This window comes from Macrobrachium nipponense, chromosome 7, assembly GCF_015104395.2.
Source record: "Macrobrachium nipponense isolate FS-2020 chromosome 7, ASM1510439v2, whole genome shotgun sequence".
Taxonomy (NCBI): domain Eukaryota; kingdom Metazoa; phylum Arthropoda; class Malacostraca; order Decapoda; family Palaemonidae; genus Macrobrachium; species Macrobrachium nipponense.
Window position 1 is genome coordinate 115,180,776 of NC_061109.1, and position 26,752 is coordinate 115,207,527.

General features: G+C 36.7%; 1 protein-coding gene across 2 annotated transcripts in view; it reads left to right on the forward strand.

The window, feature by feature from the left end:
- The first annotated feature begins 1,254 nt into the window (after positions 1 to 1,254).
- The window catches only part of LOC135217282 (NPC intracellular cholesterol transporter 1-like), a 42,371-nt gene continuing 16,873 nt past the window's right edge, over positions 1,255 to 26,752 (forward strand). For both annotated transcript variants that reach the window (XM_064253030.1, XM_064253031.1), the window contains exons 1-12: positions 1,255 to 1,674; positions 10,581 to 10,767; positions 11,165 to 11,356; positions 13,230 to 13,395; positions 14,971 to 15,118; positions 16,669 to 16,870; positions 17,511 to 17,615; positions 18,940 to 19,022; positions 20,176 to 20,310; positions 20,692 to 20,808; positions 22,611 to 22,792; positions 23,308 to 23,535. In XM_064253030.1, the coding sequence (XP_064109100.1) occupies positions 1,612 to 1,674; positions 10,581 to 10,767; positions 11,165 to 11,356; positions 13,230 to 13,395; positions 14,971 to 15,118; positions 16,669 to 16,870; positions 17,511 to 17,615; positions 18,940 to 19,022; positions 20,176 to 20,310; positions 20,692 to 20,808; positions 22,611 to 22,792; positions 23,308 to 23,535 (1,808 nt within the window). In that variant the 5' untranslated portion in view covers positions 1,255 to 1,611. The remainder of the gene's footprint in view (positions 1,675 to 10,580; positions 10,768 to 11,164; positions 11,357 to 13,229; positions 13,396 to 14,970; positions 15,119 to 16,668; positions 16,871 to 17,510; positions 17,616 to 18,939; positions 19,023 to 20,175; positions 20,311 to 20,691; positions 20,809 to 22,610; positions 22,793 to 23,307; positions 23,536 to 26,752) is intronic.

Below are 26,752 nucleotides of genomic sequence, written 5' to 3' on the forward strand. Positions count from 1 at the left end.
TTAAGGAACCATCGACTCTCACACTGTTATATTATTGTGGACCTGCAACCAATATCATCATTTTCGACACGGAAAACTGTTTCAGTTATTATCATTATTATTAGTAGTACTTATATTTAGAGCAAGACAAAATTATCTCCAGCCCACTTAAAAGCTTTAAAGAAAACAGACTGCATGTAATGATATAACAAACAAACATGCAAACAAGAGCAGCCAAGGGAAGATAAGGACTGCAAACCCAGATAAGCATGAAAAACAAAGATATACAAGCCAACAAAATTAAAGTGTTTCTTAACAAGCGGCTTTTTACGACATGCACTGCCTATGTATTTACGTATTTCAGTAACCCTCGTTACATAACGAAGCAGATACGGTTTTATGCTTTCGATAACTCCATATTATTATTATTATTCAGAATATGAATCCTATTCATATGGAGCAAGCCTTTGAATATGGTGTTCATTCGAAAGGTTTTAATGTCCGAAATTATATTTTTTGGCTGCGACGCGTCCCGAGATCGATTCTTTTTGCTTACAGAAGGTGGAATTCAAGCTTGCGTAGCATGTTCATATTTTTGGAATGTTCAAAGATCTAAAGTCCACACACGTTTACTAATGCACGCACGCACGTACGTGCAAGTTAAGAAGAGCATATGAAAAAACAATCTGCATTCGTTTCTTATTTCCTATCAGTAATCTATCATTTAATCAAAAGTCAACTCGGTCTTTCGGCAAATGCATCTTGCCTTGTCTTCATACGACAATCACTCATTTTTTTCGTTGACTGGCTTACTAAATGATACCCAAGAAAACAAAAAAGACACAAGGGTCTCTTAAAGACCATACCCCTGGCTCGGCCGTCATATCCCACGTTGGAGGTCAGGCTTCGATTATTATCGATATTTTATATTTGGACGTTGATAGATAACGCTGATTACGATCTCTGAAATTAATCAGGTGCAATCTAATCGATGCGATGTCTGTTTCGTTTAGTTTCATTCAAGATATATTTTTCTATTTTCTCTCTTTCGTTGCGGAAAAGAAGCTAAAGTTGATGCTCAAATAAGTGAGAAGGGGAAAAAATACTGACACTCATATGCCAATAGGTATTTTTGAAACCTGAAAATAAAACGAGCATTTTTCTGTTGCCTAAAAGAGAAAGTTCTGAACGAAAAGTCAACAGATTTCACCACGTATCGTTCAGCGAGGGAATCGTCACATGAGGCGAGCGAATACTAAACTGTAGGTGGCAATCGTTAAAATAGCTCTCTCTCTGATTTCAGGCCGTCATTCGACCAGTTAGTTGTCTGGACCGCCGCCTCAGTCCGTTCTTTAGCTTTTTCGTGACCATCCTTCATTCATAAAGTGTCGACGACGAGCTTTGGTTACGAAGGGCTTTGAGAGGCACTCTGTACTGGAGGTTCAAATTCCATCTAACTGCATTGAAAACCACAGAGAATGACTAAATTTGCTGGAACATAAAAAGAGCAAGAGTTTTCACATCCGTCATAGCTTACCAGTCGTTCCTAGTCTAAACGTATGAGCACGACGAGAGACGTGTTGGGACCAAAGCAGCTGACGCCTAGTTTTTGACGAAACTTGAAATCACACCATGAAATATATCGCTGCGATGCGAAATTTGGGAGTGATTTTACTCCTAGCAACAATTGCAAAGGTAAGGAAGTGTCGTGGTTCTCAAAGTGATGGTTAGTAAGCGTTGGAAGGGAACATCGCGCAAATGGTTGCACAAGTATATCTTATCGATCCCCATCGAATTCTGTTTTTCTCAAGTACTACTTATATTTATAGGCCTATGGTCCAAACTCTGAACCTTGTGCTGATAAGGTTTTCCCCATCGGTTTAACGACTGAGATTCAGTGCCATAACTTGTTTTTTGCTAGTATATATACGTTAATGATTAAGGGTATAAGATCATGACGTACATTAAAAATAGCGAAGTTCAGCAACTTTAATGGGTGACCAGGCTCTGTTAGCACATTAACCTTGTGATCAATCTTGTGGGCAACTTCAACCTACTATACTTGTTGAGAACTGGAAGAATAACTCATTTGCCGTCAGAATGGATATCATGTAAACCATGTGATATGCTTCCTAGAATTCTTGTAACAGATATAAAAAAAAAAAGGGAGGGTACAGAGATGGAGATAGTACTAAGTACTACGTAATATGTGGAACAAGGAGAGCAGTGGCCAAGGTCTGTAGATAAATTTTTAGCAAATGATAGGGTACAGATAATCTGAAAGAATGTTTAAAATTTAAGATAGCTGATACGTATGGCAGCAAAATGTGAATGGATGACTGGTTTATAAATTCAGGAAAAACTATTCTGGATGCTAGTAGGAAGAGAGGAAGTGAATTACCAAGCATGTGCTAGAAAGGTAACAGGAGCTCTGTAATGAAGGCTTGGAAGGAAGAGAAATGTCTAGGTAAAAGGAAGTTGGAATCTTCAGTGAGACCCTTGACCTCATTCTTGCACTGAAATAAAACTGATAATTGCAACTGAGGACAAAAATATCTAGATGAATCATTTTTATGTACTATATATGTGTTAAATCGGTTAAAAGGGCAAGGAATGCAGAAATTCTGCAATGGCGTGAACTCCATTCACTTTTTGGTAGGCTTCACCTTGTAAGATTGTCATGGCACCTTAGTAGATCAAGTAGTTACCACCTCATGTAATATTAATCCAAAAAGGAACAACCTTAATCAACTGCTGAGATATTTGCAATTAACGTAGTCTCAGGTGTTATTAAGCTTACAAGCAGCGAAGGGAAGGACTGGCGAGTCGCAGCTGGCGATATTTTTTGTGAATATTAACAATTCTTTTCCTGCAGAGAGATCCGCACTTTCCAAGCACTACTGAGATTTGATTTGATACCAGGCATTTTTTTTGCCTCTGTAAGTGCTACCATCCAGTAACAAAATTTAGGCATCTGGGCGGATTTCTATCCATATGTACCAGAGTCCAGTATTTCCAAAGTCCAGTATTTGTTCCAAGTCCAGTTACTGTTAGCTTTCAAAATCGTTCAAGTAAAAAATGAGCAAAACGTGTTTGTAGAATCGTGAAGGTTGATGTTTAATATAAACACTGACATTCTTCATTTAACCAGACGTGTTAATGCAACAATAATAAATGTCGGTTGTTATAGTTAGTTACATTTGTATAAGTGATTATGTTTTCATTCAGTCTGTCTGGCCGTCTGCCTAACTGTTAGACGAATTATTCGAGAAAAGAATGAATTTTTATATTTTCTCTTGATAATATACAGCAAATTCAGTGGGACGATTTAACAAGTCCGCTACTGATACTGGCAAATATTTAAAGAAACTTACAACTTCACATTGTGTCCGAAAGAAAACTTGAAGGACAATTCAAGTAACTATGGTAATCAAGCAGAGTATTTGGACAATTATGCTAATCCCATTGGGAGAGGCACCTAAACTATGACCACTTTCCATGTTGGAAGAAAAATGCTCTTGAATACAAATGCAGAGCAACCTGTCCCATATTATTTTTTCAAACAGATAACATTATCAAACACTATCCATTGTCTACTTAACTGTTTTACAGATTACCGAAATCCGAGATGACTAAGTCGCTCGAACATTTTTACTTCTGCGGAATGAATAGTCATAAATGTGAGAAGTTATAATCGTGTAAGTACGTATCAACGAAAACACCGTAGTTCTCGGGCATTCCATTACCTTAGATTGAGTATTTTTTTATTTCTTAATCGAAAAAAATTCTCAATGGCTTGTACCTAATTACAGGAAAGGTAATTTTAATCTTATCGCTGTAGCTAAATTTGCCACATCATAATCACGCCTTTGTAATTCCACTTTTAGTTATTTATCTACACCTCCGATCAATTTCATTTCCTGTGAAGTATGTTACTTGCGTAGACACTCATGATGCCATAACACTTTCAACATTCGTTATCAGTCCTTCCTGCCAATATACTCTTTTTTTTTATTCTTGCAATGATAATATTGACATCACAATGACTCAGGTAATCAATCAAACGCTTTATCGAATTGCATTTCACTTTGTCTGTTCTACAAAAAATTCAAAACCGTTTTTTTTCCTTATGAGAAAATCAAGTTTCCTAATACTTCTTGTATCTTATCGATTATAAAGTTCAAAATTCGCCATAATTACAAATTCAAGACAGCTTGTGCAGCCAGTCTACAAGGCAGGATAAATTTCAAGTGAGGAAACAAAGTGACATGTGGCAATCGAATAGAAAACACCGCATGCAGTGATAATGAATGTGATTTCCATGAGTAAACCTCATGTTTTTCACGGTGGAATTGTAGGAGTCCGATGTATCCAACATTATGTTTAAATGGTGATACATACACTACCCACTTCTGCTTTGCAAGAGGATGTATGTCCAGTTCACAGTTTTCTTTGTTTACTGGTCTATCTGGAACGGCAAGAGTTTGGAAACAAATGGCACGCTCTTTTTAATGGCATTGTAACTGACCGAACACAACTGGAAGCTGCTTCACCTAGTAGATCATGTTTCCATTCTGAATAATAATTCTGGCAATTATTCTTATTATGGTAAACAAATGTCAAACACCCTTGAAGCAAGGCGCCCTTGAAATCATGAATTAATGCTGCTAATTACCTAAGGGAAGTTTCAGGCGTCGCGTAGTTGACAATACGTCTTTCTGGATAACAGCGCTGATAAGCCAGATAATGATATTATGAAGTCTGATGATTGAATAATGGTCTAACCCTCAATATTAATCTTCTTTATCGAAAAGTGTAGGCCATCTTCAAATGTTATGGCATAGATAACTTGAGATATCTGCTGCGGAATGGAATGATACCACTGGGAAGAGTTGGTCAGTAACTTCATATTTGGATCCCAGATGTTTAACAAAGAATATGAAGCCTGAGTTGTGTTAAACATCATCTCAAATTGTGGCTTTCACTACTGGTAGATTTTTAAAACCGTCCTGGTGACAGACTTATGAAAAGTCACGCTTCCAGGGACCCTTTGTTTGGGTTAGTATTGAAAATAACGTTTTTGCTGAATAACGTCCGTCTAGTAGTAATAATTATTTGTGTAGACTTTCTGGAAATCAGCATACGGGTTGAAAAAACGAAGAGTTATACTTACTATTCCTGTTACATGCATCACTGTTTCAATACACAACCCTGTTATTTGTTACAACCCCTAAGGTCATATCCCGAATCTCTCATGAAGAAGTTTTACACGATCTGATCACTTTTAACAATATTGGCTACGGCCTCGTCTACCTTTCCGTGATCCTAATGCGTAATTTGTGACAATCGTCCCGCAATTCCTACCGATTCCAATAATGCACATTGTGGATAACTTACTTGACTGATGAAGAAAATCTTTGCCTGGTGAGTCCAGGTCTCGGTAGAGGCCGGTTCCAGGCAATGACTATTAACTGCTTGCACTTTTGCTTACTAAAAACCTTCTGATCAAAAGGGCCAACTAACGTAAAGAACATTAACTTGGTATTAACCCGGTATGTATCGACAATTTTGTCCAAGTCCAGAGTAAATTCATGCTAAGTGAAGTAGACGGCCGCACGAAGATATCGTTTATCAATATAATTTGTCGACCACATAATATAGAAATGGGTGTACATAATACTTTGATCCCCGAGGGGCTAGTACTAAACACGGCGCCCGAGGGAGCTTCCGCCATGTTTAGTCCTAACACCTCGGAGATGAGGCGGATACATACCGGGTAAAAACTTACTAACAAGAACAATCCAATAACTGAAAACGCTCGCATCGAAGTGTACGCAGTCAAAATTAACAAGATTTTGTCTACAAAGTTGAATAACCTCACCAGTGTATGCATGAAGAACAGAAAAGAATTAATCCATGGATCTGAAGTTGGGCTATTACTACAACTCATGTATACGTTGTCTATGGAGTAAGGGAGTAGGCTATGACTTCTTTATCTCTTCATTCTCTTGTGCTCACCGGTGAAGACATCTTACGGACATTAGTTCTGGGAATTGAAACAAAATGTTTCGTGAACTGCCCTCCATGAGATATCATGATCTGGTAGACAAATGTGCTTGTCAAAATTGAAAAACAGGCGGATATGCAGGTGTTGCAAAAGTGAGGCTCAAAATTGGGCACAAGCCTGATATGAATAAAGGGGGAAGAAGGCATATGCAAAATAAGAATATATGAAAACTGGAATCAGACACGGATGTTTTGCCTCTGTTTTGCCTCTTTCCTATAACACATAGACAAAAAAATTATACAAATTCGGAATAAGACTGATGTGAATAAAGGTAGAACGAAGAATATGCAAAATAAGAATATATTAAAGCTGGAATCAGACACGGATGTTTTGCCTCTGCAGAAAGATAATATATTCACTTATATTTTTCCTAAAACACATAGACAACAAGGCGTTATGATACCTCCAGCTTACTTGGGACGCTAGAAAGATTTTCCCCTCACTCCAGTTGTCAACATTATATTCCTAACTTAACGTGAAGTGGTCTTCGTAATTAATACTCGTACTTAGTACTGCTTATACTAACAACAAGGATCAAATAAAAAGGACACTAATTAAACACGTTCATATATTCTCAGTTATATGTGCAAACAAAATAATCGAACAGAATCATAGCCTAAATTCAGTACACAATATAGATTAAAACACGCTAAAATCTACAGTCAAATAGAGCCTGGTTTCATCAACGAAAATTAAAATTAATACGCAATGTTTTTTTAGAAATAATTTTTATCCGTACTGTTTAACCTGCACATTATTTATTTTTTGCATTTTCATTATACTAAGTAAATCATATAATCAAATGTATCTTTACCTCAACGTGAAAAGACCTTTTTCAGACCTTTTTAGGCTCTTCCATAGACCTTTCCTACCAACCCGCCCCCACAACAAGAACAGCAACAACAACAACAACAACAAATTCGTTTGTAGGCATACTCCCCGAGTAAGCGAAAAACACAATCAGGTAAACAGATTACAACGCTTTATCTGCTAGGTTACTGTCCTTTAGAGCAGTATTACGGCAACATACGATAAACAAGATCATAGACGTTGTTTCACGTTTGTTAGCCAGGTCATGATAATTTGAAATAGATAAGACTGATAAGGATATTTCTTACATACATCTAACTTATACATATATATATTCATAAATATATTATGTGTGTATGTCAAGGCAACAGAGAACAAAATGCCACTATAGGCCATACTTTGATATAGTAAGTGCAGAAAGAATGATTTTGGTTACGTCTAACATGGCAGCTTCCATAATAAAAGAAATGTATAAATAAAAATAATAAGCATCACTCCAGTAACACTGAAATGGGAAAGTGAATTTTTATCAGTTGACACTTCTCTATTTTCATGATTTTACAAGCAAAAATACGCAAAATCGTCGGACTTCGACATAAACATTACGAGAGCCTGTTTTGACTGACAAAGCCTGTGTATCTCGTCAATGTGTAGTCTGCTACCCTTAGGATTGTATGAAGTTATTCTTCTTTCGTCTCTAAATACTAGTGAGATGTTTTGACCTATCTATATATTGTGGCCATGGCGATTGTGGCATCATTCATCATAATAGTGCGTTTACTTTTCTAAGATCGCTAGGGTGGGGCCAGGTAGAAAAGGCAGAGTTGTCATATCTACGGGTATGTAAGTCCCATTAAATGCTTCCCGCAGATATAATCCTTCTTAGGAGGATTCGCTTTAGACCTTGGAAGTCGAGGGAAAGGGGTTGCTTCTTCCCTGTTAACTTTTTTTTTTCATTTTCATTCCCGATTCTATTTAGCTATTCCTTCTTTCTCTTTCTATAATTATAGATACGCTGAATGGCCTGTTGGCTCTGGTGTTTGGACTTGAGACATAAATTCATAAGTCAATCGATCTATTATGCCCTTAGAAACATTTCATCAAAATTATCCAAGTCAGTCACAGGACTCACTTTCCCTTTTCTTTTTTGAAACACTGGAGATTTCACTATATTTCCCGCCTCTCTTGCTTCCTTGATAAGTCTACGAATAGTCATTTCTGATACTTTTGTTGCTTCAGATGTTCTCTGTTGCAGGACCTTCATGATGCTTTTAAAAAATGAAGTATTTCAGGAAATTATAGACTATTTCCTTGGCCTCAGGTGGTGGGGTGATCGAGAGCGAGTATCCTTTAATGATATTGACCTTGACCTTTTAAATCCTCTTAAAAATCATAGGTCCCTAAACTCAGATCGGCGATCGCGGGGAAAAAATATGCCCATAGCTTATTTTCATTAATGAACCCGAGTTTTTAACGAAGAATATTACGAAATAAGATTTATTCATTCTATCTGATGCAAACAAAAGAACCACATTTCAAGAAATGAAAACTATTTCAATAGACTCCATGAAGCTAATAGATTACCATACATGAAAATTGGCAACGTATGATATGTGATGAAATCGAGAGGTAATTTAAGAGGGCATTGTGGTTAATCAAAATTACATTTGTATTTGGTAAAAAGTGACCAGTAGATTCATATATATAATATATATAAATATATATATATATATATATATATATATATATATATATATATATACCTTTGTAACCACATATATATATGTATATATATATACATATATATATATATATATATATATTGTAACGAAGTGCCAAGTATCTGGTTACTACTCTTACCATTCATTAATCGTTACCTCACAACAGCCAGACACCTGAACCCTCATCACAGGTACTAAACGACTGAATACTCTAAACGCAACAGTGATCCCTTAACAACTTACCAGTATTGCAGAAAATCAGGCTAAGTTTATCAAAACAGGTGTGAGGTAATCTTGTAAGTAATTAAATTAATCAAAGGGCATCACTCCATCAACAACTTTAAGTCTAAGTATTTCCCAGATTTCAAAAGTCTAAGTACTTCCCTGGTTCTAAGTCACTTCAAGTTAATTGAAGGAAAACAGATCAATTACCACTCTATGTTTCTACCCAACATCAATATAATCATAATTAAATACTGGTGTAAAATAAAGAAAACACTTATAAAAATTTTAAATACAAAAATTTATTATTAAACTCAAAATTTATGAGTGAAATTCACAACATCAGGGAAAATTACTGTTACTTGAAAACAAAGCAAAGTTTAGTTAATTCTTGAATCAATTAAGTAAAATTAAATCAAAATTAATTTATCACAAAATTCAAGAAAATTAATTCAATCAAAATTCAAAAGCGTTAGGCAATAATTGAAAATTTGAAATTAATTCACAAGTGCTAAATAACAATAAAACTTGAAATGAATTCTAATTAAATGCAAATTAATTCACAATTGTTAAATTTAATTAAATGTGCAATGATTAAGTAATGAAAATAACTAAGTTAATTAAATTGTGAATGCAAATGAAAACAGAAAAATGTGGAAAATACCAAAATTGCAAAAAGTATTAATCACACAGGAATAATATAAAAAACACACAAAACTCAACAAGAAAAAATGGATAAATGCACAAAACATAAAAATCACTTCAATAAGAAAATGGATAAATGCACTTCAAATGAAACAAACACAACACACAAAAGCTTGCATTGTATAAAAATGTAAATCTTTTCACTCAAGCCATTATAACCATTAGATATTAGTTTTTACCAAACTACTGTTACTATTAGTTATTAGTTTTTACCAAACCTTTGTAACCATCAGTTATTAGTTGCAACTAATAAAAATATAACACACTTTACCTTGGTATACCAACTTCTTTCTTCAAAAAAATCACCAATTCACAGAAATAGGCGTCATTACACACAATTGTAAAATATTTGTTCAGATTCCACAAAAAGCACTAAATAACACCAAATAAACTCTAAGAAATATCAAATCTGAAATCTACAAGTTATGAGTGACCATTTTACGTTACGTTAATATCAATTATGGCGAGGCAGAGGGAGAGAGAGATGTAAACGCTTTGAGGTTTAAGCCCCGAATGAAATCTTTCATTTGGCACAAGAGCTGGGCAGTGGAGATGACACAAAACGTTTTGAGACAATTCTTCCAGAAGCTTCGAAAAGTGACGCAACTTTACATACGAACTGTGAAATCTGCACATGGTTTCAGGCAAAGATGAATGCGTATCAAACGAGTATATACATTCATGCATGTTCTAGTTCAACAGACACGTACCTGATCAAGACGGAGATCGAGCGATAATTAAGACTGACATGTTTTTAAAAACACAACGAAGACTCGAACTCCCTTAATCTCGAGGAGATGAAAAGTTACTGAAACAATTCTAGCTTTGAACGTACAAAGATATTCTCTCTCTTTCTACATTCTCTTTTATATATATTCTTTTACAATATATTATACAGTCAAAGAGGGGATATATGCATTTTGACAGTAGCAATATATTATATATATAATATATATATATATATATATATATATATATAATATATATATATATATATATATATATATATATATATATATGCGTGTGTGTGTGTGTATGCTGGTACAATCTTTTATTGTTCTCTATCCCCGCTTTAGGCTTACGACGTAAAAGTCCCAATTCCTACATATGGGAAATGTATCTGGTATGGCATGTGTGAGCCGAACCCCAACAAGCCAGAGAAAATGCTGAACTGCGCCTACGACGGAGAAGCCAAGCCTCTCCTGGACTCGAAAAGCATCGAACTGCTTGAAGAGCACTGTCCCAGCCTAATGGACGAAATAAGTGAGTTTACTTTTTTAAATATATATTTCCTTTACTCAGGGAGAGAGTGCTTCAGCATGTGTGCAAAATTGTCAACAATTAGGTTTTGACTATTAAGAAGTGTTAAATACACTACAACTTCGTCTATGGTTCTATCGAGCTTGGCTATTCAGGGTGTGTCCGTGTGTGTCTGTTATACTATCTAACACGCATCTCCCTCTTACTGCCTAGAGGTGGAGAAGGACTGAGGACTGGAGGCATGTTAGACAGCATAACATTGGCAGTAATGCTAGACAGAACCTTAGTAGTCTACAGTGAACATTTCTCAAAACAGTAGTGATACTTCCACAGTGACATATGGTCTTGGAGCTTTACGCGATGTTTCATAACTACCCCCACCCTTTTGCTTTTACTCCAGGAAAAGAAGACGGGACCTTCGACACCTGTTGTGACAAAGACAACATAGCAGACATGACAGGCGAATTCTCCAAACTAGAGGGCGTCTTCAAGCCATGTCCCGCCTGCCTCGACAACCTCAAGAAGAACTTCTGTTACTTTACGTGTCACCCGCACCATTCGACCTTCCTCGTCCCAACCGAACTGTATACTGGTAATGCAAATTATACTTATATCACAATTCTGTCATTAACCCATACATGCCTGTTAATACTCTAAGTTATTCACCAACAGTAAATTCTTTTTACCTTGTCTTCAGTTTGCACCCAAAGGATATACGAGTAAACACCTTCACTGATTAGGATTTATTCCGCTGAGGGGTTAGAGATGTGTATTTCTGGTGATAGAAGTTCACTCTCGACATGGTTTGGAAGTCACGTAAAGCCGTTGGTCCCATCCCTGAATAACCACTGGTTCCATGCAACGTAAAAACACCATAAAAAAACTGATTAGGATTTGATTTTATGCCTTTTAAAATCAGTAACTAGGGGTGAAAGTGACATTATCCATCCTGATATACAGAAAGATATAAGTTGATATCGACTCCATCACGCATATGCCTGTCGAACTGATGTTCTGTACTACAGGCAACCAAATGCTAAGCATGTAACAAATGGCTATTTCATGTTAGTTGTCTCCCATTTGAAGAGGAAAAAGGGGTGTCTTTGGCTCTTATGCCGAAGGAAAATTGCGGAGTACGTAATAATGAAGTTAAGAGATAACTCAAATATTAAATTACCCATAGACTCCCGCAGGAATGATGTATAAAGTGATGACAAACTTGATTAATAAAACGGCAGTAGGGTAAAGAATAAAGAAAATAAACAGAGTAGAAAAGTTTATGTTTTTAATAGTAAAGTGCATGAGGGACTGATCCAACTGTCTGATTCTCAAGTTTGCAACTTACGCAACATCCGCGAGAATGCAAATGCAGATTTGTGTCCGATGCGTATAAGGCATAGGTAATTAATATGTAACTCTTGGAATCAACGGCCAAGTAACCTAATATCTATAGACTAAGTATGTGCTGGTGACTACAAGATGAGGATGAAGCTCTTACATTTAAGAAGGTAAACATCTAATATGCATGGGAAAGACCTGCGGACGGGATGCATGTGGAAAGAACTTGAGAGCCCAACCAGTTACTTAGAGATAGAATAAAGAAATAAGGGTCACTATGCAATCTATCTGACCAACTACTTCTCAGGTGTCAAATGTTTGGGGTCACAGACTAACATAAAGGGAAAGTTGATGGGTATTTGTTACATAAATATTAAGTTTATATATCTTAGAAAGAATAGAGCGAACCAAACCTCATCTACTCATATGAAAATACTGTCTAGGTGCAATAACATCATCAAGAGAGGTTAAGTGAGATTAAGACACAATTCCATAGGTTTAGAGTGGGGGGGGGTGTGTGTGGGGGAGATGGTCTGTGCAGTGCAGAATCATCGGCAGTGGCGAGTCAAGAGGACATTTTATCTATAGATGCATGTACTTTGCTTTCACTCTAATCATTGTTTGATATCATTTGAAATACCTGTGTTTATTTTGGCATATCTGCATCATTCTCTTATTTGTGTTCTTAGAGGTTAATGGTTATTAAAATTAACTGAGCAGACTTTTTGCATATATTAAAGAAGGTAAAATCTTTTCTCTAGTCTTGCATTGTTTTGCTCTTGCTGTGAAGGAAATAGCATATTGAAATGATCGCTGATTCAACACAGAATTATACTTTTAATGTTTACTAATTATCTGTTGTTTTATGATGACCATTGTCTCTCTGTTATGGTTGTATTGGTTTGTATGGTGTTTTTACGTTGCATGGAATCAGCGGTTATTTAGCAACGGGACCAACGGCTTTACGTGACTTCCGAACAATGCCGAGAGTGAACTTCTATCACCAGAAATACACATCTCTAACCCCACAGTGGAATGCCCGAGAATCGAACTCGCTCCCACCGAGGTGGCAGGCAAAGACCATACCAACCACGCCACTGAGGCGCTTGTCTTTCTGTTATGAACAGGGAATGATTCTACTAAAACGTCTGTGTGGACAACGGACTACTACATTGCGGACGAATACTCCAGTTCCACCTACAGCTCCTGTGACCACGTGTATTACGCAGCCATCGACTCTCTGGCCATCAACTTCGTGTGCGGAGGTTATGGAGACGACTGTGATGATCACAAGTAATTATGTCATTTATTTTTTCTTAGTAAGAGCAGAATTCCGTTTCGAGACCGGGCCGGAGACAAGGAGAATGGGAATAAGAAGAAAGGGGTTGATTCACGAAGGGAGAGAGGAATATTAATTTGTTCTTCATTTTTAAGGCAAACGGGTTTCCCCTGATAGACGGTGCCCGGTGCGTGTGGAAAGGGATTGCGGCTGGTGAGAGCCACCTTTTAAGTGGGAAGGGTTAAGGGGGTGGGTTTTCTCTGACCGATAACTTAAACGCCAGCACTTACAACCATATCAATCAACTAAACAACTCTTAAAAAGCTCACATATATTTATATTATCTATATATTTTTCAGAGAGAAGATGGCACTTCAAACACAAATATATGTATACATCAGTAGTCAGCACACCATTCACACTAACTCCTGAGCCAAGATTGAACTCAATGTATGCTAAAATACCCTTAAAAGCCACTTCCACACAAGGGGGAAAGACACCACAGTCACTCTGATTTGCCAGTAATCTCTTGCCTTTTAACAGTGTTACCAGATCAAACAGTCCAAGGCAGGCAAACTGGACCACCCTCGCGATTGCCATCTACCCACAAAATTTGTAAGTGTTTGGCCGCCGTGCTTTTGCCCCTCGTGTGGAAGGGGTTTTATAAATGGTGGGATTAATTTCTATTTTTCAGTTATTATTTGCGAATTTCGATTATGCTCCCATTTTCTAAAAATGATGACTTATTGAGTTACCCAAGTAGTATGAATATCAGAAGCGTGTTTTCTTTCCACCTCTCATATGGCAAGGATGTGAACGTGAGTCGCTAAAAAAAGAAAGAAAAATCAAAACAATAAGTTTCATAACAAAAGATGGAAAAACATTCACAGATGGGAAATTTAGCCTCTTAACTTAAAACTGACAAGGGAGCGCAATAGATATTAATGACATTTTTAGCTTAATGTTTAATGTAAAATATGTCACGGTGATATAATAAAAATCATACACATTATTATATATATATCTAAAAATATATATATATATATAGTATATATATATATATATATATATATATATATATATATAATATATATATATATATATATATATATATATATATATATATATATATATAATATATATATATATATATATATAATATATATATATATTATATATATATATATATATATATATATATATATATATATATATATATATATATAACTGAATCACGAAAGTTTGGAACGTGATTATATATATATATATATATATATATATATATATATATATATATATATATATATAGTATATGGTATCTGCTGCTATGACAGAATTCCATCTAATAAAGGTTGCCGAAATATTATGCTAGAAAATCTACCCTTTTTCGTGTTTTATGAGGTAGCCCGGGTCCACAGTAGTACTACAAACTACCACACACACACACGCACATTATATATATATATATATATATATATATATATATATATATATATATATATATATATATATATGAGTTAACACTAGTAAATGGATGAGGAAGTGGATGTGTCTGGGTAAACTGGTTTCACTTGCATTTCATATTGCAGGCTTTTCTCGTTCTTCGGGAACAACACCTTCGCTCCATTCGACATCGTCTACAAATGGATAGACAGTCCCCAGGAGGTAGAAACAATATACAACCGCATAATAACTGTCACTCCTTTCAATGTCAGTACAACGCCGTGTGGTACCGAGGTAAGCGGTTATTATTCACTGGTGGGAGTGGGTGAGGTGTTGCGGATGATCGTCTAATATGTGGGCGTGAAAATGTTGTATTTAGATGCAGTAGGTCATTATTGTCATGTTTTTTTTTTTTTTTTTTTTTGGTTGGGGGGCAAGTGGAATATAGCTGGTTTTCAATTCTTCATCATACCAATCGAGCTTAGTGAATCGAGTCCATCAGTGGGCACAAAAGCAGCGGGTAGGAGTGCCCAACTCATTTCTACTCTGTACAGATATCTAATGTTAGGCTGTATATTAATTACATTATGTACAGTTTATGAACATTAATGTACATTTGCTTTAGTATTAGTGTGTTGAAGAATGATATTTATGTTCCCATTTCTATTTTCTCATTGCACGTATTGTAAGACCACTATTTCATTATGCATCGTGGCACCAATGTAATTAGATGTGTCAACACCGCTTTTTTTCCCGCCGTGTGCATAGTCAGTCACTGTCCAGTGGTCATTGTAGTGAAATGCGCGGACCTGCATCCCGCTGCTGTCGTCTTGATTGTCTGTTTATCTTCATTACAAGATTTTAAAGAATCTACGGGTTTAATTAGTCACCCCTTCATTCCATTTCTTGCATGGATGTATGTGGCAGCATCCCACACATGCTCTTTATTTTGTTTTCTCCCAGTTTCGATTGTATCGTTTTCTTTCCCAGAAAGTAAATACTACGACAATAGGTCTTATCTTCTTTATGAGCCGGTGAAAAAGCGGTTATTGGAAGTCTTATTACGCTATTTAGTTGATGACAAGGAATTAGAATTTTGGCTGGTAAAAATATTTGTTACGATACTTAAACATTGGGAATAGTGCATAATTTTTGAGTACCTGATCTTACTGGTTTAATTTAAGAACAGTAATAGTTAGGAATAAAAAAAACTTGAATTTTCTCCGGAAAAAAGATGAGGAATGAATTTTTCCCGTGTATATCAATGACTTAAGAAGCAAATTCATCTTTCATATTTCCTTCAATATCGATTCATGTAACTCCTTCCAATATATCGGATATTATTTTATTTATACTTTTATTTTCACTCACTCACTCCGGTCGCTCTCGGGCCTCTTAGTGGCCCATGACCACTCATGCTAGACCTCTCCACGTTCCCCTGTTGAGTGCTGCATCTCTCCAGTTATTCTCAGGATCCTCCTCCATCCCAATTGTCTTAGATCTCTGAACACATTATCTCTCCGTCTCTTCACCGGTCTTCTCCCTTCTACTGGTCCTTCCATAACCACTTAGGCATTCCGCCCTCTTCCATTCTATCCATAGTCCAGCCCAACGTATCGTCTGCGATCTTACATAGCCAGTTATTAGCGGTTGTCTGGTTAAGTCTCTCATTTCATCGTTGCGCCTTATTCTCCAAACACCTTCAATTATATCGTAAATGGAATCTGTTATTCTACGCAAAATGTTATTTTCAAAGACCACAGTGTCCAGGTCTCTCAACCATATAGTAGTACTACTGGCAGCCTGATAATGGTGTTGTAAATTCTTACTTTTTTATTTCGCAGGACGAAAATTTGAGATGCCAATGTTCAGACTGCAGAGACTCGTGCCCCGTTTTCCCAGAACCAGAGCCGGGGTACCACATACCCATGATTGGAGAACTAGATGCCCTAACTTTCTCCCTAATCATCATTTATGGCATGATGGTCATCGCTATTCTGACTTTCGCTTGCTTCTGGCGACATCATAAGAGCCCCAGTGAAGAAGGTGAGTGTCCTGGTCAGTTTGGCCAGAATTGGAAGCTCCTAAGACTTATAAATGATCTTGTGCCCAAGACGTTTTAGACCTACGTCGCACATCAGAGCACTGCTGTTAAACTTTTGTTATAGGCCCACTGAGTCAGTTTCGAGAAAGTGGGAAAGTTCTTTCACTTTATCACAAAATAATTTAAACGTGCAAATAAGCAGACACAGTTACTCATTTACGGGTGAGCGTAATGGTAGAAGGTAGGCCAGGAACGATCCACGGATCCAGAAAACACGAGCCAATGCTGCACCGTCTCTCTAACCCATATATATATATGACACCACTATACATACTATGTATGTAGGTAATATATATACATACATATGTATAGTGGTGCCATAGCTTGCACTCTTAACGTATATGTGTACGACCCTGGCTATATCCTTAACGTATCACCACCTAAAAATGGACAAGAGAGAGAGAGAGAGAGAGAGAGAGAGAGAGAGAGAGAGAGAGAGAGAGAGAGAGAGAATGACAACTGACGAAATTCACGATTATTCTTAACGGAATATTAGGATATTTTTGCATAAGAAATCTCTTAACTAATCACTTACAGTTCTGTCCCTAACCATCACTGACGCATCCTTTTGCTTCTTTGCAGCCGTTCTTCAGCAATTCCTGCACAACGCAAAACCATCTTTCATCGAAAGACTGACGGCAACTAATGAGAAACACATAGCTCATTGTTTCACCCAATTCGCCACACGTAAGTTGAGGATAACGTTTGATAAGCCCTCGGAAATCTAATCAGCAATGTTAACGTTTGGAAATGGTTTTGTGTGATGTCGTTTAAGCAAATATAGTTTTTTTTTCTGTGATTCTTCTTGGACACTTAGTAGTAGCATGATGAAACCTTTCAGGAAATTCATCTGCATGGCCTGGATTTGAACTGAAAGGGAGATTTAAAATTCTTTTTGAATACCCATTTTTCTATCATCTAGTATACCATCAAAACTTGATTCTTTAATTCATGAAAACTCAGTTAGTATATTTATAATGTTTCTGTTATTTTTGGTGCCTTTAGTGTAGTTTCTCGCTTCGTCACTGAGCCGTGAAGATATAAAACTTAAACTTTATCGGTGCATATAACAACTCAAGACGTGATGAGATACATTCGTGGATGAAAAAGTTGGGCGGTATAGTGCAAAAGAGTTAGACCTATTTCCTTGGGTCGCGGCCTCTTTATAAGAAAATCTAAGAAAATTTAGACGCCTACATCTATTTTGCAGTATTACCGTTGGGGCTGAGCACTGGCTTGTTATCGGTGTTGAAGGGTGTCATGGGAAGACTACGTTTGATATCATATATTCCTAGTCTCCATATTTATATTTGAAGATGTAGAAGGTATTGGCAGCTAAAGAAGGGGTAACAGTGTAATTGCTGACAAGAAAAGTTTTGTGGTGTTTAGAAGGCTACAGTTTTACCAGTATGAAAATAGGTACAGTATCATCAGCATTTGTTCTGTGGAGACTCTCCCAGTAAGTCGTGGGGATTACTGCTAACACGTTCTAGACTCTATACCGAACAGTCTTGTATGAATCTCGTCAAAAAACTAACTGCACTTACTAGGTGGTCTAGCACTAGCTACAAAAGACGTCAGAAGTTGTCGAAAACTTGTAGTAGGAATGGAATGGAATATGAAATTTAAACCAAAGACCAACCACTAGGGCGTATGAGGTTTTACAGTACTGAAAGGGAAGCTGAGAGTAAAAAAGTTTCAAAGATGTAACAGGAGGAATACCTCGCAGTTGCACTATGAAACAATTGTCAGGGGAGGGTGGAAAGTTAGATTTAGGATAAAGAATATGAAAGGAGGCATAGTGAAAGGAATGAGAGGGGTTGCAGCTAGGGGTCGAAGCGAAGCTGCAAGAACCTTAAGAATGCCTTCAGTGCACTGCGTGAGGTACATACACTGACGGCACTAGGCCCCAAAGAGTGAAAACAAAACTTGTTGTAGGAAGTCCAGTTTACAATAAATGTTCCTGTCAGATAGGAATATCCAATTCATTTACTGTTTATGTTTGTTTCAGTTGTGGCCAAATACCCCGTTACTTTTATGCTGCTGTCAATAGTACCGATAGTTGCTCTTTCTGTGGGGATTATGAATCTTGAGGTAAGGAGGCTGTATTGTTTTGTAGCTATTATACCCTTTAAGAATAATATTTCACACCGTTGCATTTATAAGTTGTAGAATTAAAACAAAAACTTTTTAGACGCATTGAATGAATCCAAGTTTCAAACCTAGTTTAACGCACAACTACAATTCACACACACTTGTATATAATAAACATAATATAAAAATGCATATAAACATATACCTATGTATATCTATATTATATATATATATATATATATATATATATATACACACACATGCATATATATATGTATATATATTAGTCAAAACGTCTGAAAACTAATTACACCCCAGCTAAATATATGGTTATAACTAACATATTTGCCGAAAATATATATACAAGATTGAAAATGTACGGCGTACAACCTAACCAAATATGATATGTATATAACGAGCATGTTGCCTAAATTACATAAAGAATATTTATCTTGTCAAGAACGTCGATCTATGAAATCCCAGGCCAACGTGCGCATTTCTTCTTTATATTCCGAATGTCCAAAACTAAAACCATTTCAAGTTCAGCGTCTATGCTTCGGCCACAGAGATATAGTTAATAACTCTCTATTTAAAAAATGATTTACAGTACTGTGAAGAATTCATGGTTTCTATTCAATGAGCAACACCCAAGACCAAGATGACAAATTAGCCACGAGATCTTCATTGTCAGTTTTTGCATCCTGTGCCGTTCTCATGCTTGTGATTGCAAATATCTTCATTTCAAACATGACAGTAATTTTTCTCGTTTTCCTATTTCCTTATATGCATCTCTATCCATCATAACTGCACCCATCGTTTGATTGTCCTTTGCGTGAGGTGAAAGAATAGTTTTGTTTCCATGAATAGTAAATAACGTTCTTTTTATGATAAAGATCCTTATTCCTGGGGATGTCTTTGCATTAATACCCTGATTCCATTCTCCTTGTATTGTAATACTTTCTTATCTGTTTATCAATTTATTTCTTTTTAATGAGTAAGCTCTCTTCTTTCGGTATTTCCCTTTACATTCTCTTACTCCCATATTCCTTGGAAGCTGGAATTTCTAATCCATGGCCCCTGTGGGCTTGTTCCATACGAACAGGGTTCGTGTTCTGAATAATATAATATAATAATAATAATAATCGTGTTCCAGGTCACTACGGACCCTGTAGATTTGTGGGCGTCACCAACTTCGAGATCAAGACTGGAGAAAGACTACTTTGATGCTCATTTTTCACCCTTTTTCCGGACGACTCAGCTAATCATCGTTCCAAAAGGATATGAGCCGGTGAGAGAGAGAGAGAGAGAGAGAGAGAGAGAGAGAGAGAGAGGAAAACAGCTATCTTTATATGGTAGAAAAAAGCAATTCACTTGAAAAATTTTGGATAAGTAGCCTCAGTTAAAAAAAAATATTCTTAAGAGGATTAATCTGATAATTTGGATCTTTGCTTCTAGTATTGGTACTCTAGTGATGATCACGATTAGGCAAGTTTGAAAATTTGAGGTGGACCTGGTCTATAAGGCCTAAAACTTGATCCTCTCATTACGAGACTGTAGGATGAAGGTCCTGTTTTCCATTGAAGTTTATATACATCATCTTCCCTTCGGTTTTGTAGCTTACAGTCGAGTCTTACTTTCATTTTTCTAGCATTTCATTCTCTGTCTTCAGTTTACCATCGTTATCGAGGACGAACTGACGAAACTCAAGAAGAATTATACCTTCGGTGCTCCGTTCAACGAAACCTTCTTGCAGGACGTTATGACTCTTCAGAACCAAATACTTGAGGTATGTACGTCGAAATGTATTGTAACTTGCCATATTTCTCTCTCTGATGCTGAGTTATATATAGCTGGTGATTTTTTGAAACGACATTTCCTTGGGAGCGTTGAAACCAGATGAGCAGAGGAGAGCTGGTTGTCAGTATCTTTTCTTTTTGATTTTATAAAAAGGACGAATGAATGTGGAATGGAATGGAAAGTAAAATTTAGGCCAAAGCCCAAGCGTTAGGACCTATGAGGTCATTTAGCGCTGAAAGGGAAATAAGTTAAAAAAGGTTTTAAAGGTGTAACATGCAGATTAAATTTACTGATACTCTCTTTTCTGGTAAAAGTCACTGATACTTTCGATTCCAGCTAGACTGTGGTCGCCAATACTCTCATCTCCGGGTAGAGTAAAGTTACTAATACTCTCATTGGCGAACTTTGTTCGATGTGACGTCAGAAACGAAGAAACTGCGGCAAAGTTCAGACTTTTCTCGCTGTTTCTCCGCTTCTGACGTCACATCGGACAAAGTTCGTCGACCAAAGCTCGACCGTGTGGACGGGGCCTATGTCTCTAATGCTCTTATTTCCATTAAGAATAAAGCTCTTTTAACTCTTTTTCAGCGAGTTTCTTGTCTCCGGTGCTCTCATTTCCATTAGAGCAATGTTATTAGCACCACTATTCAATGCGTTTCAAGTCGCTAATACTCTCATTTCCAGTTAGATTAAAATCTCTAATACTCTCATTTCCAGTTGGATTAAAATCACTAATACTCTCATTTCCTGTTAGGTTAAAATCACTAATACTCTCATTTCCAGTTAGATTAAAATCACTAATACTCTCATTTCCAGTTAGACTAAAATCACTCATACTCTCATTTCCTGTTAGATTAAAATCTCTAATACTCTCATTTCCTGTTAGAATAAAATCTCCAATACTCTCATTTCCAGTTCGATTAAAATCGCTAATACTCTCAGATTGAAATCGCCAATACTCTCATTTCCTGTTAGATTAAAATCTCTAATACTCTCATTTCCAGTTCGATTAAAATCGCTAATACTCTCATTTCCTGTTAGATTAAAATCTCTAATACTCTCATTTCCAGTTCGATTAAAATCGCTAACACTCTCAATTTCCTGTTAGATTAAAATATCTAATCCTCTCATTCCCAGTTCGATTAAAATCGCTAATACTCTCATTTCCTGTTAGATTAAAATCTCTAATACTCTCATTTCCAGTTCGATTAAAATCGCTAATATTCTCATTTCCTGTTAGATTAAAATCGCTAATACTCTCATTTCCTGTTAGATTAAAATCTCTAATACTCTCACTTCCAGTTCGATTAAAATCACTAATACTCTCATTTCCTGTTAGATTAAAATCGCTAATACTCTCATTTCCAGTTAGATTAAAATCACTAATACTCTCATTTCCAGTTAGATTTAAATCACTAATACTCTCATTTCCTGTTAGATTAAAATCACTAATACTCTCATTTCCTGTTAGATTAAAATCACTAATACTCTCATTTCCTGTTAGATTAAAATCTCTAATACGCTCATTTCCAGTTCGATTAGAATCTCTAATACGCTCATTTCCAGTTAGCTTAGTCACTAACACTATCTTTTCCAGCCCGTTTAAAGTCATTAACACTCTTATTTCCAGTTAGCTTAAAGTCACTAACACTCATTTCCTGGTAGATTGAAATCACTAATACTCTCATTTTTTGTCAGATTAAAGTCAATAACATTCATTTCCTGGTAGATTGAAATCACTAATACTCTCATTTTCTGTCAGATTAAAGTCACCTATACTCTTACTTCCAGCTGGTGGCCGAATATGACGGCGAGAACGTCACGATGAATGACGTGTGTGTGAAACCTCTGTATCCACAAAAAGACTTCTGTTTGGTGCAAAGTGTGCTGAATTTCTGGCAAAATAACCTAACAGTATTGGATGAGAGTATCGACAACGGGAAGTACTCGAAACACCTTCTTGACTGCTTCAGGTAAGCAGAATTTCGAGCGATGATCTTACGTCAGAGGTTCTATTTCAATTTCAGATTATCATCTATTATTTACTACGCTAATAATAACATTAAAGACTAACGCTTTTTTCACAGTAAAAACGAAAACAGTAACAATGATATTAAACTTAATGAGACCAACAAGAAAAGAAATAGAAAACTTCCAGAGAAAATGCATCCGCCACACTTGATTCTTCTTTCCATATCTTCATATTTCATTCCTGTTCTAAACCTCCCCTGATCTCATAAACAAATGAATAGATTCATTATTTAGAATTGAATGAATTGTCAACAGAAGAAAATAGAGCGATGGGAGGCAAAATAGTCTTTGCTTTCTGTCGAGTTAAAAGTTGATACACCTTCCCGACTACTAGGCTACGATATTGCATCTTTAAATGATTTACTCTAAAGATACATGGCTATGGGACGGGCATCTCGTTCATTCATATAAATCTTACTATTTCAGCATTTGTATTTTTTTCTCTCTCTTTCTGTAGGAATCCTACCAACAACGACCCATTTAATAACTGTCTGGGAACTTACGGCGGACCTGTACTTCCTTACACGGCCGTCGGAGGATTTTTGGATGACAACGATACCCTCGCGGAGAACCCCCGTTACTGGGAGGCCACGGCTTTAGTGATCACTATGCCCCTGACGAATTACCTCAAGGTCAAGGGAGGCGACAATTTCGAACTGGAGCGTGTGAAAGCTTGGGAAAAAGTGTGAGTAGATTGTTTGGTGTGTCGGTCAAGTTTAAGCTTGCATTATCCAACAAGGACCTGCGCCTTGGGACGTTCCGTAAGTGTGGTGAGGTGTTGAAGATTACACGGTTTATACTACCACTATAGTCGGTTTCATTTCATCTGTACACTCACCTATGTAGGTTTTAGTTAGATATAGCATATGCGTTGCTAACTTTCGATTGGCTGACATCAATGTTTCCGATTATTTTAGGCTTACTGTGGTGAAGATGAGAAACATTTCTTCAGGAATGCATCTGAATGCTTTGATGAAAAAGAAAAAACCCTAACACCTTATTTAAATCATAAACATGCCGATTTATGTCGATAATATAACAATAGAAGCACAAAAATGACGAGATTGTAGCAAACAGTTAACTCAGGTCAAACGAAAACGAAAGATTGTCTTTAAAAATTTATTTTTTTTATTTTATTTCGTGGGTACGTAAGAAGATATCTGGCTATGAGTGAGAATGAGAGGTATTTTAATAATTTCGTGCACATGAACTACTACTTCTTTCCCACCGTTATCCCTACATTAGGGAGTCGGTTTCTGTTGCGCCTTCTCTACTGCCTTCCTTATAACATCAGGCGTGGTTTGTTGTTTGACAAAGGGGTTTTTACGACAGCATGCCCTTGCTGTCGTCAATCACAGTTATTGGCGGTGCGCCTCGCCTTTGACTAAAAAACCCACCTGCAAGGCAGCAGTTTCCACATTTATTGGCAGTGGCCCTAGCTTTTTTCTAAAAAGTAAGATTGCAAGGCAGCAGTTTCCAGCTATTGGCGATGGGCCTAGCCTTTTACTAAAAACTCTGCAAGGCAGCAGTTTCCAGTAATTGGCGGTGGGCCTAGCCTTTTTCTAAAAAGTAAGATTGCAAGGCAGCAGTTTCTAGCTATTGGCGGTGGGCCTAGCCTTTTACTAAAAACTAAGACTGCAAGGCAGCAGTTTCCAGCTATTGGCGGTGGGCCTAGCCTTTTACTAGAAACTAGGACTGCAAGGCATCAGCTGTCCTTTTAGTCGCCTTTTACGACAGGCAGGACCTACGGTGGTATTATTCTTACACCCTTAACACAGGGTCTCCTGCACATTACTTACATTAGTAGGTTAATATTCGAAATAAGCAAGAAATACGTATTGTCTATAAGGCCGTTTAAGGCCTGAGGGAGGTGAATGAAAAAACCACTGCTGTATTGGCAGGAAGGTGGGAAATTTCAGTTGCAACCTGGCACGATAGCAATGGTAGTGTGGTTTTCTTTCCAGAATACACCTGCCTGTTTGCATATTTTTTTTCTTAAGTATACGAATAACTATAATGGCTTAGTGCTTGAGCACTTTAGGGACTATTTAGCTAAAGAACTTATCCTACAAAAGTTTAAAATCCTATTCATTTCCCATCATTCTTAGTGTTGATGCCATCATGCGGCATAAAACAAAAGCATACAATTTTTTTCATTGCTGAGTATTTGAACGACAATTTAGATAGAATGAGTAAATAAAGGTTGCAATAAAAAGTAATTTTGACTGAAATGGAATTAATGCGTGCTTAAAAGAAGGCCACAAAATAAAATACCTAGCGAATCAGTAGTATAGGCCTAGCTTTATCTTGTGAGTTGAACAGTTTCTGGGCATAACACTATCTGTGGTCTGGACTATATGGGCTATACTATACTAACGAGATAAATCCTAAGTACTGGAAGCCCATCGTTCTTGTCTTTCGTGTACTTGTGTTGGTATATATTATATCATGAATGTTATTGGAGAAATTGTTTGGTATTTATCACCATACGCCAACGATATCGGAAACGTATATTGTCAGCCAATGACTTCTACCCATGCGCATGTGCCAATATACATAACAGTAGTAGTATAATGCACTGTTCTGTATGGTTTCAGAATGTAGGCCCCTACCATCATAATTTGGTAAATATTACGTATTCTAGAATTGCAAGCCTGTTAGTGATCTTAAAGAATAACAAATGCTAATACTACATGCAACACCCTGAGTATCCAAACCTAGAAGCTTGTGATTGGATACCTCTCGACAGGGGTGTGACAATAAAGTAGTTTATGTTTAGGTCTATGATTATTCTAAAAGTTGAGGTTATTATCATTATTTTTAGTTGCAAGACACAACAAAGAAGCATTTTAACAACTATAATCAGAGCAACCACCACCACAAAAACAGCAACCATAAATAAGAACAACATGATTAACTGTTAACACCACGGGCATGGACCATAACAAAATCATAAGGAACCACAACAGTTGTAACAGCAAAAACGAAAAGCATAACGCAAACGATAGCAAGAATAATAACCATAATAACAACGGTAAACAATAACGTAGGCCCATTCCCATAATCCAGTTATTAGAATTTGTGTAAACGGCAAAAATACTGAATTAGTAGGCCTAAGTCACTTACTGATTCTGTTATTTTGATGGGAAATAATTTCTTCGGGAAAATAAGTTCTAGGTTAAGTTAGTCTTGTGCTGGTACGGGTTCTTGCTCTGTACTTACACTGCAGCGAAGTAGGTGTTGGTTTATGAAAAATTTGGATACCGGCTTAATATTTTTAGCAAATGCTCGCAGTCTGGAAACCTTTCAGTGTCATAAATGATATAGCAATAATAATGTAAATAGGTCTTCACCTAAGGCCGGGTATTCACTATCACCTGTCAATTCACCCACGACTGTTCGACGGATGAGCGTCCACATGAAAAGAGAAGTGTCAGTCGGACTATCGTCCTCAGTTCTCGCCTAACCTATAGGTCTTGGCAAACTACATATTAGCAGCAATGGAAACTCTACATATAGGCTAGCTGCTGGGGCTAGGAAAGAAGGAAAATGGCGTGACAAAGTATGGTCTAAATACTGCCTATTAGAGAGATGTATATTCTCATACAATGTGAATAAGGTTAAATTAGAACTAGGGGTTGGTTGTTATTTATAAAATGGACCATAAAGCCTACTTTCACAAGGCGAACAAAACTTTATTTACCGTTAAGTAGATGATTAATGACAACTTGAAGCATCCCGGACGTACAAGCACAATTCATTACACGGAAAGAAGAGCCACTGTCGTTCGCAGTTGACACAACCAATTGATTTTCAGTTGCAACATTTTCGAGCTCATACTGGCGCGTAAACAGAGCCCCGAAGTTTGGCGAAATTTGGCCTCTAGTGAACTTGTGAGGTGT